Source organism: Felis catus, chromosome B1, assembly GCF_018350175.1.
Source record: "Felis catus isolate Fca126 chromosome B1, F.catus_Fca126_mat1.0, whole genome shotgun sequence".
NCBI classification, from domain to species: Eukaryota; Metazoa; Chordata; class Mammalia; order Carnivora; family Felidae; genus Felis; species Felis catus.
The window spans coordinates 172,325,304-172,343,578 of NC_058371.1; the positions used below are offsets into that span (position 1 = coordinate 172,325,304).

General features: G+C 37.3%; 1 protein-coding gene across 1 annotated transcript in view; it reads left to right on the forward strand.

The window, feature by feature from the left end:
* RFC1 (replication factor C subunit 1) overlaps positions 1-18,275 on the forward strand; it is an 86,064-nt gene that overhangs the window by 58,566 nt on the left and 9,223 nt on the right. The window contains exons 8-21 of the mRNA XM_011281918.4: positions 313-400; positions 1,187-1,470; positions 3,885-3,992; positions 5,832-6,011; positions 7,181-7,285; positions 9,692-10,091; positions 11,658-11,767; positions 13,394-13,508; positions 15,052-15,143; positions 15,345-15,482; positions 15,623-15,718; positions 15,843-15,941; positions 17,287-17,441; positions 17,551-17,668. Of these exons, the coding sequence (XP_011280220.3) occupies positions 313-400; positions 1,187-1,470; positions 3,885-3,992; positions 5,832-6,011; positions 7,181-7,285; positions 9,692-10,091; positions 11,658-11,767; positions 13,394-13,508; positions 15,052-15,143; positions 15,345-15,482; positions 15,623-15,718; positions 15,843-15,941; positions 17,287-17,441; positions 17,551-17,668 (2,088 nt within the window). The remainder of the gene's footprint in view (positions 1-312; positions 401-1,186; positions 1,471-3,884; positions 3,993-5,831; positions 6,012-7,180; positions 7,286-9,691; positions 10,092-11,657; positions 11,768-13,393; positions 13,509-15,051; positions 15,144-15,344; positions 15,483-15,622; positions 15,719-15,842; positions 15,942-17,286; positions 17,442-17,550; positions 17,669-18,275) is intronic.

An 18,275-nucleotide genomic window follows, 5' to 3' on the forward strand; every position in this document is an offset into this window, starting at 1 on the left:
TGAGGTGAAAGAAGCAGAAGCAAGTCTTCGATTCTTACAAGTTGGGATCAACTGTGATAATTTTTTTATAGATACATTTTTTACAACCTTTCATCAGTTTCCTCATGTGTAAAATTAAACATAAAAAAATGCATCATTTTTCCTAGAGATTTTGGGGATGAAGGAATGGAAATTTATTGTATTATCTTCTTGGAAGTTGGCCCTTAATCTTACAATCAAAACTTAAAATTAACTTTGGTCAATTTTAATAACATATTTTGTGGTAGTAGTTTTCCTGTTACTTGTCACATTTGACACTTTAAATTTTCTTAGGCTCGAAAGGACCCAGAAGAAAGAGAAACATTGTCATCTGTCCAAGCCAATTTAAGTAAAGCAGAAAAACATAAATCTCCTCATAAAGGTAATATTAGCAGGAAAAAGTGGGCTGGAACATTTATCTTTACAGAAGAAAATTCATGATAATCTGTTTAAACGTTCTATTCAATAATTGCCTTGTATTGTTAGGTAGACATTATTTCATAGGACTATTGAAACATGTTCTTCTTAGATACTTTAAAGCTATATTTGGATATTAGCTGGTATTAAATGTCTATTCTATGATTGTTGTAAAAGATGTATTTCAGTTCTTAGTTTCACATTAATGTTAATTTCCAAGTGTAGTGCAACATGTGGAATTCAGTATCTGATGGCAAAGAACTAGATGTTTCAAGCTGATAATCTGTCTGCTAGTATAGATGGTCTTAATCCTATAAGTAAATTCATTCATATAGTACCCTTTAGTCTTGAAATCACAGGATTTGGGGCTTTCAGACTATGTTACAAACACAGAATTTTCATGTGACATTTCTACTCTGAAATTCTGTGTAAATTTCAGATCATCGAAGTTTATCTGTGGAATAAAGGGCATGTCCTTCGATGTAGTTTAACCATATCATTTGAAGTAGAGTCATTTATATTTAAAAGGACAGACAGATCCTTTAATTTCAATTGTTTATATAAAAATGTACAAATGTTAAACTTTTAAAAATAAATACTTTGTATAAAGAACTAAATTCTTAATGTAAATGTTATGAAATCACCATATGACATTGTGTGCTAATATTATTGAGTTGAAAAATGAAAAAAAATCCTGATTTGGGTGTCATTTTCCCAAAAACAAAAGTCATAATCTTTGCTTTCTTTCTAGCAAAAACAGAACAATTTTCAGATGACAGAAAGAACTGTAGTCCTAAGAAGCAAAGTAAATGTGAAAGTTTGAAAGGATCTCAGCAACATTTGAAGTCCTCACCTCACAAAATAGGGGAGACTTCTCCAAAAGCCAGTTCCAAGTTGGCCCTTTTGAAAAAAAAAGGAGAGAGTTCTTATAAAGAAACAGAGCCTATGGCTTCAAAAAGAAAAGAAAATGCCATTGAATTGAAAGGACAGACAAAAACTCCTAAGAAATCCAAAAGTTCTCCAGCTAAAAAAGAGGTAGAAATTTTCTAAAAGTATATCATTTGGGGGCTATGTGTTGGTCTGGGTTCGACTGTTTTCAAGTCTTATTTTTAGCTTTTTAAGTCATTTTAATATGTTTAAGATATCTTACTTAGATGCTATTGCAGAATATAGCTTATTAATACAGCTAAATTAGCCAATATTGAGTGTTAAAGTGTATTAGATATTACACTAATGCATATGGTATCTCAGGTAATCTTCACAACGACCCTAATTACTTTCATTATTCAGTTTTTAATGATGAGGAAACAGGCTGATGAAAGAATTAAGTAACTTTTCCAAGATCATTCAACTAGTAAGCAGCAGAGCCAGCTTTAAACTCAGGTCCTCTGAGGCAAAACAAAAACAAAAACAAAAACAGTATAACAACATAGTGGTTCTCAGAATGGACTCTGGAGCCATTTTCAGATCATACAGCTCTGCCATTGAGCAGATGTGTCACCTTGGTCTGGTTATTTCCTCTCTCTCTTCTTTCTTTCCTCATTTGTAAAATAGGGATAATAATAGTACCTGACTTAATGTATAAAACCACTTGGAACCGTGCTTAGTACATAAGTGCTGTTTTTGCTATTGTTATTAAAATAATTGGGATTTGCCCTGAGTGTACTCCTTTTTGCTCTTGTATAACAGTGTTGAGATAGTGAATTCATTTGCAAAGGCAAAAAAACAATGAAATAATGCAAAATGGTTTTCAAAAATTGTCTTTTGTTTTCATATATATTTGAGAATTGAATGGTTTCTTAGAATCTGTAATTTGGAACCACCTTAGATTCATAATGAGAAACCACTATTCCTTCAAGCCTCTTAGGTACTTAGAATTAAAAGCAGAATATTGTATATTTTAACTGCTCATCACCATTATTTTTTAGTGTAGAACAGTGAAATGGTGATTTCTAGATGCTTTTGTTTGTGGTCAGTGCTTGTAAATATATGCTTAAGGGAGCAATTAACATTTTGGTCTCTGATTTTTCTTTACTAAACTTAAATACTTATCTGGTGGATGAATGTTTTTCTTCAGGCATACTAAACATGTTCATTTTATAGAGATTGGTCTATTTTTATTAAAGGAGAAGAAATCTTTAAATGGTATTGCTACTCTTCACCTTACTTTTCAAAGTTGGAATAGAAATGACTCAGAAATTTTATGTTAGCAGCTTTGGGAATATCAGAGAGTTTAATAAATTCAGTCTACCTTGGTCAGATAATTTCAACTTCATAAATGACTGTGCTTCACAGTTACTTTATAAAGTTGTGTATAATTCAGAATTGCGTTTTTCGTAGATTGATGTTATAAATGAATAATTTTCCCATTTTGGTATGCATTGGACTCTCCTGTGAAGCTTGTTAAAAATATGGTTTGGTGGTCTGGGCAAGTGTATTTTAATAAGCTCCTAAGATGGATATAAATGCACACCAGTTTTTAAGAGCCGCTGTTAAAAAGTAGGGTTAGAGTCTAGGACCAGCCTCTAATGGCTTACTTAACTTACAACCAAAGCAACTTATTTTATTGATTAAAATCATTTATTTGCATAGAAATATTTGATCTATTCTCAAAGGGATTTGAGATGTCTTTTAGTTAAAAAAATGTAAAATAGGAAGTGGAAAAAGCATGAAACCATTTTTGCAGTGGTTCTCAAGTCAGAATTATCTAGGATGTTTTCCCCCCAAATATGCCCCAGCCATACCCCAAGCCAAACTTGGAGTATATCTAGGGATATATAGTTTGAAAAGTTTCCCTAGGATTTTATGAGATAGACCTACAGTAAGATCTCCTGAGAGAACAGAATGGGAGAGATTAAACCTGGAAGGGAGAGTGGAGGTGTATAGAATGTGTCAAATTTTTGGAGTAAAGCTTGCCTGTTGTTTGAACCAGCTGGGTATTATGAGGCCATCAATGCTCAGCCTGTAGTGCTCATAAACTCAGAGGTATAGGACCATTGAGGCTGTTTTAGGGGTGTGCAAAGCTACAGGATAAACATGGGATATCTTCTTGTGTGATGAAGTGTACTTGGGGAAAAATTAAGTTTTATATTAAAATATGCATGGCTATATGATGGAAAAGAACTCGAAACTCATGTGAATTTTTGAAATAAAGTCCATCTTTTTTTGTTTCTTTGCTTGGAGCTAGTAACTTGCCTTGTATACCTAATCTGCACTCGTGGTATGTTCCTCTAGAGCGTCAAAAGGTTTAAGAAGAGCTGATGCAGGGATGCTTATAAGCCAGGCGTGTCTAAGCGGGGAGTACCTGTGTAGCCAAAAATGTCCATCTCGGGACCAAACACAGAAGTGACTTAATGTGTACTTATTGATACATAATGTTTTTGGATACATACTCATTTCATCTGAATGTTGCATGACTTTATTCAGTTTTTTTCCCCTCCTTCCTGAAGTCTATAAGTCCTGAAGATTCTGAAAAGAGACGCACTAATTATCAAGCTTATCGAAGCTACTTAAATCGAGAAGGTCCCAAAGCTTTGGGCTCCAAAGAAATACCAAAGGTGAGTTCTGAGAGGGCATGCCTTTCCGTCAGGGCCTCTGGCCCATGGGTCCATGCACGTATTCAGTATTTTTACAGCAGCAGAAAACTGATAATTAAAAATTAACAGAGGAGCGCCTGGCTGGCTCAGCTGGTAGACCGTGTGACTCTTGGTCTCAGGGTTGTGGAGCTTGAGCCCCACATTACGTGTAGAGATTACTTAAAAAATATCTTAAAAAAAAAATTAACAGGAAAGCCCTAGCCACCATCATTGTGAATTAGGTATATTTATTCACATGAACTACTGCTTGATACTACTTAGAAAAGTTTTCCTTTAAGTAACCCATAAACCTACAGGGGCTGAGTTTTGAGGAATATGGTACTCACAAGACTAATGTTTTTCACTGATAATATGGAGCCACCAGAAAGGGAGTGAGGGAACCTATACGAGAAAGAGAAGGATAATCAAATGTAGTGTGAGATTTCTGAGAAGGTAGAACGGGAGAGGATTCAGATCACAAATGGGGATTAGTAGTTCCACTAATAAAGAAGAGGAGAGGGTAAACTTTCAGGGGCTGGTGGGTTGTGTAAGAGGATAGAGGAAGACGTCAACCTTGCCTCCTACATGTGGTATGAGAAAGACTTTAAGCAAAACTCTGCTTGAGAGGACTTTAGTCAAAGTGGAGTCCTTAGGGGACTCTGTCAAGGCAAGGTGGTGGAGGGATATTGGAGTAGTGGTTGAGGATATTGGGCAGCTTGCTGGTCCCGCAGTAAGTGTTCTAGAGTGTAAGAGGTTGGTTGGGAGGCTAGAAGTGCTGAGTTTGGCTAAGTGATAGTATATTCAGAGCCACAGGATAGGTGATTGTGGTGTGGGTTAGGGGCTTACATGTGGACTTCACTAGGGTCATTTTGAATTTATTGAAAAGAATTTAAATACTTTAGTGTTCGCAAGATGATTTTAATCCTAGAATCATAGATAGGGCTTGAAGAGACCTGGAGATGTTAATCAGACCTTTTCTCTCCAAGAAGATTCATAGCTCTTCCCCCGCCACCCTCCAAAGATTCTTCATCAGGATAGTGAAGGATTGAACTTGTATTTGGTAGTCGTTGAATTTTGTTTAGCATCTTTCTTTTAGGCATGTTTTAAGTCTATGTTGATCTCAATTCTCTATTCAAAGGGTAATGAGTAACTTAGAATCATTTACATAATTTTCATTTTGCTTGGTTGTATCATTTTATTGAACCATTACAAAAAATTTAAAAAGTCTATTAACTATAGATAGTTCCAGTTAAGACTAAATGTCTCCTCCTCCCAGTTCTCTTTGGCCAGTGTCTTTTGTATATCAAGTTATCTTTCTAATCAAGAGATCATATGATCTTGCCTTTAAGTTAATTGCAGGCTGTTAGATTTACTATTGTACAGTAAACAGGAGAGAAGGAGCTCAAACTTGTTTAACTTTTTAAGAATCCAATCTTTCCTTTCTTAACAATAATAAATTCTATAGGTGGATTGCATCTAGTTGTTTACTTGAGGTTTTTGCAAGTAAACTAGTGGTTTAAATATTTAGAAAACCATGAGAGTAGTATGAATGGATAATTTTAATAAGCTTTGCTAACTGTATTGGATATATATTTTTCATGGCTTGTTTTGTAAGTTTATTAAATGCTAGCCTACCTAAGAGTTTCTCAGGATTTAATTTCAGGTTCTGCTTATTTGCTGCGAATTTCCTGCAAATTTTTCATGCTGAGATTATTTATGATGTCAAATGAGAAAAATCAACTTCCTGCAGTTTTGATGCCAAATATTTCTTTGGAAGGCTACCATGTAATTTCCTCTCTGCTTGAACATTTTGGTTTTTAGGGAGCTGAAAATTGCTTGGAAGGCCTTACATTTGTAATCACAGGAGTGCTGGAGTCCATTGAACGAGATGAGGCCAAGTCTTTAATTGAGCGTTACGGGGGAAAAGTAACAGGAAATGTCAGTAAGAAAACAAACTACCTTGTCATGGGTCGTGATAGTGGACAGTCCAAGAGTGATAAGGTGGGTACTGCCGTCTTCTCAACACAGGCAAATAGCCTGCTTCCATTGGCAGGCTCTCACTGTGACCATTTGTAGTAGTGCCCTTTCTACACAGAGTTAAATAAAGAAAAAAAATGTAAAAGTAATTTCATCCCTACATTATTTCTTCTCCAAGAAGTGTTCTTGGCTTCAACTTCAGGATTTTGGTTTTCCAAAGGCACGGTTCCTGTGTAGTTGATTTTCTTAGTGTAGTATTCTAGTTTAGATCTTTTTTCAAAGATAGAAGCAAATACAGTTTTCTTTTTCTTTTAGTCCTAAATATTCCTATATATGCCACTGTACACTCCATCTTAAGTTTTGTTTATTGAAAACTCTTTCTGTGTTGGGGAAAATTATATTTAGCTCAAAGGAATTATACCTGATAAGTGTGGTTTTGACAAATGGCTGCTCATTTCTTTACCTAACAAGAATCCTAGAGGTAGGTGCTTGCTGGGGATGGTCCAGCAGCTCAGTGATATAGCTAGACTAGTTCCTTTCTCCACCTCTGTCATCCTGACTTACTGTGTTAGCTTTAGTCTTCGCGATGTTGCCATGTGTTGCAAAGAGGCTGTACCTCTAGGCATTCAAGTCCACGTTTAAGTCAGGAAAAAGGGAGCAGTGGCAAGATGTTGCCCTAACTGTGATTGGCCTTATAAGAGCTTCCCCTAAACACCTCTTGTAGAATTCCCTCTAAGTCTCATTGGCCAGAGCTGTCACATGGCTATTATTAGCTTATAAGGGAGTTTGCGGAGGATGAGGACTTTTCTGATTCTTCAATCATAATTCATCACTTGGAGATGGACACATCAGAGTTTTTTAAATAGGGAAGATTGGGGGAAAAACAGACTTTGGACAAGCCCATCCTGGGAGGCCCTAGTGGCTTTGCCCTTCCTAGGTAGAAGGAAAGGTAAAGCAGTCCAAAAAGGGGTACTGCGTCACCTCCGTTGCCAACCTATCACTCTTAGGGGATGTATCTGTTATTTTCTCTTTTTAATGGTACTTTTTCATGAATATGTTTTTAAAAAATATTCCAGTTTTTCTAACTTATAAATGTAGTTTTTCACCTATGAGCAGATCCTAGAATCATTTTTTCTTTAACAGAAAGTAATGGTTAGGGTACAGTTTTAATGATTTGTATTTTTAATCAATAGGCAGCAGCTTTGGGGACAAATATTATTGATGAAGATGGCCTATTGAATCTGATTCGAACTATGCCAGGCAAGAAGTCCAAGTATGAAATTGCAGTTGAAGCTGAGGTTTGTATAAAATGAACTTGATTTATTTAAGTTGGTTCGTTTAACAATTTTCCTATTTCATGGAGACATTTTGTGAGTGGCTACAGGCCTGTTGCCGAAAAGATTAACTTTGCCCTCTACCACAGATGAACCTACCTTATTTCCTTCTGAGCAGGAATTCTGCTTTAGGCTCTCTTCTTTGGTGTATTTCCTTTCCTCCTTCTTTCCCTCCCTCCCTCCCTCCCTCCCTTTGAATGTTTATTTATTTTGAGAGAGAGAGAGAGAGAGAGAGAGAGAGAGAGAGAGAGTGAGAGTGTCCGTGCACACCAGCACGAGCTGTGGAGGGGCGGAGAGAAGGGGAGAGAGAGAATCCCAAGCAGGCCCCACACTGTCAGCATGGAGCCCGATTGGGGCTTGATCCCATGAACCATGAGATCCTGACCTGAGCTGAAATCAAGAGTAGGATGCTTAACTGACCGAGCTACCCAGGCACCTCTTACCTTTCCTTAAAGAAATATAAGGAGAGCGAGAGCAGTGTATTGCACTTAACCGTATCTGCTTAACTAAACTTTCCATATTTTCCATATTCTTTCAGTGACTTTGTGCAAATGTTTAATGCTTTTAAGAGTTCATTAAGGGATATGTTATAGGTATCAGCACTTTAAGTTCATTTTCATTTAGAACTTATTAGCACTTTTTCATTTGTGACAGAAGCCCATATTAGTTTTAGCAAAAAGGAAAAACATGTTGGCTCACATAACTAAATTATGGCTGGCTGGGTCTGATGTCGGAACTATGGATCTGGAGACCACAGTGCTTTTAGAACTCTTTCAGTTTTCTTCTCTGCTTCTCCTAGTATTATCTTCATTCATTTCCACTCTGTTCAGGTCTTTTCCATGTATAGGATGCAAAGGTACCAGAAGTCCAGGTTTAATGTCCTCAGCTCTGTCACCCAGGTAGTGAGGTTGTCTTCCCACTTACTCCAGTTAGAACAGTCATGGGAAATGATTTGGATTGGCCCTTTACCCAGTGTCCCCTGATGTTATCAACTTACATAACCATAGAAGTTATCAAAGCCAGGAAATTAACAGTGATACCATAGTGTTAACTAAGAGTACGTGTGTTATTCAGACTTCACGTTTTCCCTCAATTGTCCTTTTTCTATTCTAGGATCCCATACTGCATTTTGTTGGGGTGTCTTCATCACCTCCAATCTGTGACAGTTCCTCAGCCTTTTCCTTGCCTTTTTGTGGCCTTGAGACTTTTAATGAGTACTATTTAGTTGTTTTGTAGAATGTCTCTCAGTTTGGGTTTTCTGATGTCTTTTGATTAGATTGAGGTTATGCATTTTTTGGCAGGAATACTGCAGAAGTGATATTTTTGTCCTTCTCAGTGCATCGTATTAGATGTAGATGTCAATATGTCTTATTATTGATGCTGTTAACCTTGGTTAAGGTGGTTTCTGACAGGTATCTCCACTAGTAAAGTGACTGTTTTTCCCTTTGGAAAGTATCTTGGAGAGAACTTTAATACTTGGATAATATCCTGTTTCTCTTCAAATGTTTACCTCCTAATTTCAGCATCCAGTTACTGGCAAAGAGGCACTATTTTTCTTGTTTTTGAGACCTTCACATCATAAAATTCACCCTTTTAAAATGTATGTCAGATTTTTAGTATACTCACAAGATTGTACAACCATCACCAGTATCTAATTTTAGAACATTTTCATTGTTCCAAAAAGAAGCCCCGTGTCCACTAGTCAATTTTTTGTTTCCATGGATTTTCCTATTCTGGACATTTTATATAAAGGGAAACATGCAATTTGTGGCCTTTTGTTTCTAACGTCTTCACTCAGTATGTTTTTAAGGTTCAGCTGCATTGAAGTGCATGTGTCAAGACTTTACTCCCTTTTTTGTGGTGATTAATATTACATTGTGTGGATATACCACATTTTGTTTATTCATTCATCAGTTGGCCATTTTGGGTTTCTATTTTTTGGCTGTAATAATAACATAATTATATAATTAATTAATATATAATATATAATTACATAAATGGCTGCTGTGAATATTAGTGTACAGGTTTTTGTGGAGGCGTTAACTTTTAACTGGTCAGAAAACTGGTACAAAAATTTCTTAATCCTTCACCTTGGATTTCAGACTGATTTTGGAATACGTACTATTTGCAAACTAATATGTTCTCACTTAAAAATTTGCACTTGGGTGCTTTTTGGTGTGTGTGTTGTTAATTTTGCTAAAGTTTGGAAGGTGGTGATTTCCACAACAGCAGGGTTCATGGTGAAAAACCAGGCCCAGGTTGGGTAGCTCACTTGGATAGCCCAGATTGCCCTGTAAAGTACATTTAGCAGGATAGATATTCTGTATATCTTCTCAGGTTTCTTTTTTCCTCACTTTCCCAATTTTTAAGATGAAGAAAGAAAAGTGCAAATTGGAAAGAACACCCCAAAAAAATGACCAAGGAAAAAGAAAAATTAGCCCAACTAAGAAGGAATCAGAATCTAAAAAAAGCAGACTGACTCCCAAAAGGGGCAGCTCTATGAAGTCAATAAAAAAGGAAACAAGTGCGATTTGGAGATCCCTGGACTTCGAGGAGCGGGTGGCTGAGGAGACAAATGTGGACAGCCGGGCTAGGAATTTGGCTGATGACTGCAGTGAAAACAAAGTGGAAAATTTGCTCTGGGTGGATAAATATAAGCCAACCTCACTCAAGACCATAATCGGACAGCAAGGTGACCAGAGCTGTGCCAACAAACTCCTACGCTGGCTCCAAAACTGGCACAAGAGTCCATCTGAAGATAAGAAACGCGGTGATTTTACAGCTTCATTCATTTTTGTGTGTGTCTGTCACCATGTAATTGCTCAGTTGCACATATTTGAGAAAGTATACTAGTTGGTTCATTCATCTCTCAGCAAACGTTTATTGAAAGCCTGCTCTGAGTCCAGGTGCTATACTAGACCCCAGAGGTGCTGTTGTGAACAAATCAGTCCCCTTCAAGGAGCTCAGTCAGTCACAGACATATGTGAACCAGCAGTTAAGATATTTTGTGCTAAGTACTGTTGCAGGGGTAAGTATAGGGTGCTAGGGGCATGGAGGTATGTGGTCAGGGATGCGGATGTGTGCTCCCATCCCTGGAAGAAGGGATAGCTAAGCAAAGAGTTGGAAACTAAAGAGGAGTTAGCTAGTGAAGGGAGGGAGGAGTGTTGGGCGGGAGAGAACACAGGGACCAATTCTGAAGACTCGTGAGAGCGAGGCCATTGAAAGTGCTAAGGAGAGTTGGGGGAGAAAGGTGCAAATAAACAGCTGAGGCACACTGATGGAGTCAGCAGCCTAAAAATCCCAGCAGCACATTTGCTTTTAGTAGGCCTGAGCTCTGGTTTCTGTACTTGTTCACCATGTATTTGTCATGGAAAATGAACAGTCACGGTCTGTATTTAATGTCTAGGGTATTCTTGAAACTGAGATTTGAGATCACAAATGTTAGTAGTGTTTCTCTGAGCGTCACCCGCAGCCCTGGAGGATACTGTGTGAGAAATAAGAAGGCAAAATTTAGTGAGCAGCACGGTGAATTCCCAGGGTGGTGACTGGCTTATCAGTGTGCAGGTGGTCACTAGACATTGGCTGTTGTCAGCTTATTTATGACGGTCGGATGATGTAATTGTAACGATACATGGTTATATTTGACTCTTTTTCCCTTTCTGAAACCACATAAAATCTACCTTAAAAGGGGATATAGTGCTTTGTGTGCCTGGAAAAGACTTAATAAGGCTTCAGATGAACTATAGTCTCTTTTCCCATGCCTGTAACCATCTCTCTCTCAGTCATTGTGTATGTACTGAGCGCTCTTGATGAGTCAGGCACCTGTGCGATAAGGGGAGAAGAATGCTCAAGAGTCAAATTGTGCAGGATAGTTGCAGACACACCATCTTCAGTTCATTCTTTTTGCGATCAAAAGGAATGTTACCCTCATTTTACAAAGGAGGGAATAGGCCCAGAGGGATTAAATCACTTTTCCCAGTTGGTAAGCAGTGGAGTTAGGATAGCTAGAGTTTGGATTGGGACCCAGGTACTCTGCTCCTTGACCTGTGCTTTTTGTAGGAAAGGAAACTCATAAAATTATGGTTTCAAATCAGAATTTCAGAGTTCATTAGTTTTAGTGTTTTATTTTGGGTGTAAGTGAGGTAGGGAGTAGAGCTTCACTAAATGCCTGGAAACTTGTTTATGGTTTGTAGAAAGTATTTTGTAAATTTAGAAGTAAACTGGAGGACTGCTCTTGATGCTAAGTTTATGCACAAGGAATGATTCCTGCCATTCCTGAATTTCTCCTGGGTAATTAATAGAAGCTAACTCTCTGGAACTTCTTTTTTCCTGGCAGCAAAGTTTGGTAAGTTTGCTGGCAAAGATGATGGCTCTAGTTTCAAAGCGGCACTGCTCTCTGGCCCTCCAGGTGTGGGCAAGACAACCACAGCGTCTCTGGTTTGTCAGGTGAGTGTCCTGTCCCGGAGTGCAGTTGGAAAGCTAACCCAGAAATGAGCATGTGTAGGAGATACATACACATGGGTGTTAGCATGTCCGTGGTATATGTATTTTAACCTGTATATATTTTAAGCTATGTATATATTTTGCCAAAATTAAAATTAAACCTTTAGAATTTACTTTGGGGAGGCACCTAGGTAGCTCAGTCGGTTAAGTGTCCGACTTCAGCTCAGGTCATGATCTCACAGTTTGTGGGTTCGAGCCCAGCATCGGGCTCTGTGCTGACAGCCAGAACCTGTAGCCTGCTTCGGATTCTGTGTCTCCCTCTTTTCTCTGCCTCTCTCCGTCTTGTGCTCTTTCTTTCTCTCTCAAAAATAAATGTTAAAAATTAAAAAAAAAAAAAAAAAAAAAAAAAGAATTTATTTTGATTCTGGGGATATTTTTCATTTTCATCCTTTTTCTTAATATTGGTAATTATAATAGGAATATTTACCTGTGTGCCAGGCAATGTGCTAAGCCCTTAGGTACATTATCTTTTAGGTAATATAAATAGGTCTTATAGACTCTGATGGATAAAGATATTTTACTTACTCTTATAAGAATTCTCTGTATGAATATGTGTATTCTTACCATGCTCATGTGACAAATGAAATGGGCTTACAGTGGAGGCTGGTGCCACAGTATGAACCCAGCTAGTCTGATCCTTCACTGCTGTGGGAGCCTGCCTTTGCTCCTCCCTGTGTGGCCGCCAGATCTAGACAGTGAGATGAGGAGACACTAGAGCAAACCAGAGTTCCTGTATCAGAATGGTGTGAGGTCATACGTGAAGTGGTATCAGAATGATAAAATGAGGGATAGTAAACTTGTTTTAAATTTATTACTGCATTTCCCAACCCTTATCCTATAAGCTGGTGGTTTTGTTGTATCCTTGTTTTATGGACCAGATCATAAATATTTAGCTGGTATAACAAGTACATATTTTCTATTCTATTATAAACATTAAAAAATACCAAAAATTTTTTTCCTAGTCTTACAATTGTGAGCATGACTTTTCTCCCTTATTATTATATTATTTTGGAGGGAATTGAATTAAAGCATATCTTAATGCTTATCAGTAGAATCAGTTTTGGGAAATGAGTCAGAATAACTTGATTTTTCACAGCTTGGAAAGATTTTATATTGGAATGGTTTGATAACGAATGCTTTAACTTTATCTTGAAGAGTCAAGAATGATTTTTGGTATCTTATAATAGATTGATTCTGTATCTGATACTATAAAATCTTGGGATGGGTATATTTAATTCTTTATAGGATTTGAAGAAGCAAACCTAGTAATATTGCTTGTTCAAGTATATGCTTCTAGATTAGTGATTTATCAGCTGAAGTTTTAAGACCAAACTTGTATTTTGTGTATGTGTGGTGCGTATGTGTATGTATGTGTGTGTATATGTATATATATGTATTATATATATAATCTCAGTATTGTGAGGCATGTTATAATCTCATTGTCTTCATCTTTTTTAGCCATGGTTCCTTATGTCATTTTTCTATCCTCTTCATTCATTGCCTTGTTTTTTGGGGGGGAAGGGTTAATAATTTGCATTGTGATAGTAACAGTTTCCATATTTTGATTAGGAATTAGGATATAGCTACGTGGAACTGAATGCAAGTGACACTCGGAGTAAGAACAGTTTGAAGGAGATTATTGCTGAATCACTGAATAATACCAGCATCACGGGCTTTTATTCAAGTATGTGGGTATTTGAACTGTTTTCTTTGGTTATGTAAGGAAAACAAGTTCATTTAAATGTTTAGTAACCAGTATTGAACATAACTGTGTGCCAGGCACCCTGCTTAACTCCTGGGGCTAATGGTGGAACTTCTATAGGACAACAGTTTCTCTTATATTCCCCCAGGTTTTAGAGGTTTCTGAGAATGTATTAAAATACATGTATGGACTTGCTTGCGCATTTTGCACATAATTTTTAGAGGATTCACAGGTGAATCTTGTGAAGAAAGAGTAAATAAATAACTGTAATACAGTGTGACGAGTGAGGTAATAGATAGAGTCCTGTAGACGCAGAAGTGATTCTGTTTGGGGCATTGAGGAGAGCTACCAGGATAAGGGTGACACTTGTTTGACAGGCCTTGAAGGATGAGAGAGGATCCTTTGTGGTGGAAGAGGTCATATAGGCAAAGATAATAGCAGAGGAGAAGAAACTGTGAAGGTGCCACTGTGTTTCAGGCTGTAGTTGGTGGTCTGGTATGGCCAGAGTTTATGAGAAAAATAAGATGCTCAAATTACAGTCTAAATAGTGCATATTTAGAACCAGTGGTGGATATTGCATGGTCACCTGAATTCTTGGTACTTTCATTGGTAGAAAATCATTATTAAAAAGGATTTGCTTAGGAAACATCACTCTTCTACATGGCTGGTGGGAGTGTTAATATGTACTACTCAGGAGAGTAGTCTGGCAGTATTTCTGAAAGTTGTATTACACAGACCCTTTAGCCTAGAATTTCTAATTCTTGGAATTTAGCAGTTGTGTTATATATATATACATACATACATATATATATGTATATATATGTATATATATGTGTATGTACAAAATGATATGTGAGAATATCATTTAGTATGATTTATAATAGCAAAAGGTTGGAAGCATCTTCATATTTTATCAATAGATAGCAATTAATTATGATACATGTGTAAAGTAGGATATTATTAAACAGCCTTAAAAAATAAGGTGTTCTAGGGGCCCCTGGGTCGCTCAGTCAGTTGAGCATCTGACTTGATATTTTCTCAGTTTGTGATCTCGCAGTCATGAGATCGAGCCCCCTTCAGGCTTTGTGCTAAGTGTGGGTCTGCTAGGGATTCTCTCTTTCTTCTCTCTCTCTCTCTCTCTCTCTCTCTCTCTCTCTCTCTCCCTCTGCCCCTGCCCCTGCCCCGCTGGTACGTGTACATGCTTTCTCTCTTGAAATAAGTAAACTTAAAAAAAAAAGAGGTGTTCTGTATCTACAGATAAGAAACAGATCACTACAACATATTGAATGATAAAACCAAGATGTATATTTTTATGCACACATGTTTTTAATATATATAGGGACACCCTAGCGGGCAGAGGTAGAGGGAGAATTTCTTTTCATTTGCATATGCTTGTGCCTCTTGCATTTTGTACCATGGACCTATATTACCAGTTTGAAATGTTTTACATGGTTTTTATAAAGCAGCAGCATTTGAACAATTACTATTTTTTTGTCCCATTTCATTGCTTCTCAACATGGGTCAGGTGGAGGTGCCCATTCAGTAAGCATGAAACATGCTGTCATCATGGATGAAGTAGATGGCATGGCAGGCAATGAGGACAGGGGAGGAATTCAGGTAATGAAAACCATGTATTTTTGCAGTTTGATTTTACTGTTGATTTTTAGTTTTTTTTTTTTTTTAATATTTAAAGAACTAATTGTGCTGTGATAATTAAAGTGTGGTGCCAAGGAGGTTTTCAAAACCTAAAATATATACATTGTGTATAGTATTTTGTTTTTTTAAATAATTATTTTATGTTGTAAATTTGCCTTTCAGGAATTAATTGGTTTGATAAAACATACAAAAATTCCCATTATTTGTATGTGCAATGATAGAAATCATCCCAAGATTCGTTCTTTGGTTCATTATTGTTTTGATCTTCGTTTTCAAAGACCTCGAGTTGAACAGATTAAGGTACGATGATGGGAATTTTTTCCCCCATCACACTATCCTTCTTATTTTTTGGTCAGTTTTTAAAAATACCTGATAAATACTTAAAAAATGTTTGATTATATGAGTTAAAATCATTTAAGATTCCCCTTTGTAAATTTCAGGGTGCTATGATGTCTATTGCATTTAAAGAGGGTTTAAAGATCCCCCCTCCAGCTATGAATGAAATAATTTTGGGAGCCAATCAAGATATCAGACAGGTAAATTAAATATATATTATGTAACAGTTGCTGATTCTTTTGAATTAATGCCTTCAACTTTTCAGGGAGGAGGAGTAGCATTATTTTCTCACTTTGACCGTGTCTTATTTCTGATATCTTTTAGGTTTTACACAATCTGAGTATGTGGTGTGCACGAAGTAAGGCACTAACCTATGACCAGGCCAAGGCTGATTCTCATAGAGCGAAAAAGGATATCAAACTGGTAAGATAAGTTTCCATTTCTTAAGTACTTTTCTCATGCTAAAGCATTTCTTCTGCTGCTTATATTCACTTAATAGTTATTATAGTTCCTTGACACACCTATAGAATCTATTGATATTTACAATAAGAAAGACAGCTAAAATGTTTCCAATTCAGATGAATTTTTCCTCAAGGGCTGCTAGTATATATTGTAAATTATGAGAAATGGAAGTTTTAAATTATACTCATGCTTCAGTAGTTATAAGATGGCCTTTTCAGGGTCCCTTATGTATAGATTTCATGTTTTGAAGTTTTGGAACTGTTCAGAATAATTGTTTCAAATGGTTTATAATTTAATACCCTCTCTGAAACTAGAAGTCTGTATCAATTATTCTATTTCATGTAGTCAGTAGTCAGAATTTATTATTACAGCTAGAGCAATGATTAAGCAGTGTTTTTAACCCCCTCTCTCCCTCTTTTTTTTTTCATCAATAAACTTTTTTAGGAGCAATTTTAAACGGTTCATAGCAAAATTTAGCACACGGTACAGAGACTTCCCTTATATCCATCCCCTGCCCTCAGGCTCATACCACCTCTCCCACTGGCAATATGCCCCACCAGAGTGGTACCTTTGTTACAGCTGAACATGTACTGGTACGTCATTATTACCCAAAGTCCATAGTTTACATTAGGGTTCTTTCACTTTTGGTATACATTCCATGGCTTTTGACAAATGTATCATAGCTTGTATCCACCATTGTAGTATCACACAGAATACTGTCACTGTCGTAAAAATACTCTATACTCTGCCTGTTCATCATCCCTTCCCTGAACCCCTGACAGCCACTAATCTTGTTATTGTCTCTGTAGTTTCATCATTTTCAGAATGTCATATAGTTGGAATCATACAGTATATAATCTTATCAGATTGGCTTCTTTGAATTAGTAACATGCATTTAAGGTTTCTCCATATCTTTTCATGGCCTTATTTTTGTGCTGAATAATATTCCAGTATTCCAGTGTCTGTATGTGTCACAGTTTATTCACTTACTGAAAGACATCTGGATTGCCTCCAAATTCTTAGTTATGAATAAAGCTGATGTAAAGATCCATGCAGGTTTTTTTGTGTAGTATGTTTTTAATTCATTTGGGTGAATACCAAGGAGCACAAGTGCTGGATGGTATACTGAGAGTATATTCACTGTTGCAGAAAGATTGCCAGTCTGTCTTACACGTGACTGCACCATTTTGCACCCCTACCAGCAGTAAATGAGAGTTCCTGTTGCTCCACATCTTTGCCGGCATTTAATGTTGTCAGTATTTTAGACATTGGCCATTTTGCTAGGTGTGTCCCTCCCTTTTTTTAGGGCCCATTTGATGTTGCCCGGAAAGTGTTTGCAGCTGGAGAGGAGACTGCTCATATGTCGCTTATGGACAAGTCAGATCTCTTTTTTCATGATTATTCAATAGCACCCCTCTTTGTCCAGGAGAACTACGTACATGTGAAGCCTGTAGCTGCAGGGTGAGTGTTCAGAGCTAGTGAGGGGTAGAATTTGTATCCTCCAGATACCTGGGAGAGAGGGGTCTGAGGTATGGACAGTGCTGTAATCCAGACTGGTTTATTTCTGCAGGGGTGACATGAAAAAGCACTTGATGCTTTTAAGCAGAGCAGCAGATAGCATATGTGATGGTGACCTAGTGGACCGTCAGATCCGGAGTAAGCAAAACTGGAGTCTTCTGCCCACGCAGGTAAGCATAGGGCTGTCCTTAACATGCAGACTCTGCTTTAGTTAAAGAGAACAAAATAGCTTTCAGCTCTTGTAGCTATTTGAAATACCAGATAAACATTATGGCTCTTATGGCAAAAATACAGTCTGTTAGAGATTAAAACACTCTGTGGTCACTATTGTCTATTTCTTAAAAATTGCCCTATTTTTCAGTGTTTCAAAATGTTTTTATGTAAATGGACCTGTAGAAATAGGAGCATTAGATTCTGGTCATAAATAAGATGTTAGTCAAAAGTGTTACTTGCTCGGTTTTACCCTAAGAATCCCATTTCTTTTTTGTCATTCTTGGCTCTCCCAGATGGTTGCTAAGTAGCTCCTACTAAAGTAGGATAGCCAGAGCAGGTCAGCAGCCACTTTTCTGATATGTGAATTCTTTTTTTTTTTTTTAACGTTTGTTTATTTTTGAGAGAGTGCAGGTGGGGGAGGGGCAGAGACAGAGGGGGACAGAGAAGCTGAAGTGGGCTCTGCACTGACAGCAGTGAGCCAGATGCGGGGCTCAAACTCATGAACCATGAGATCATGACCTGAGCTGAAGTTGGACGCTCAACTGACTGAGCCGCCCAGGGGCC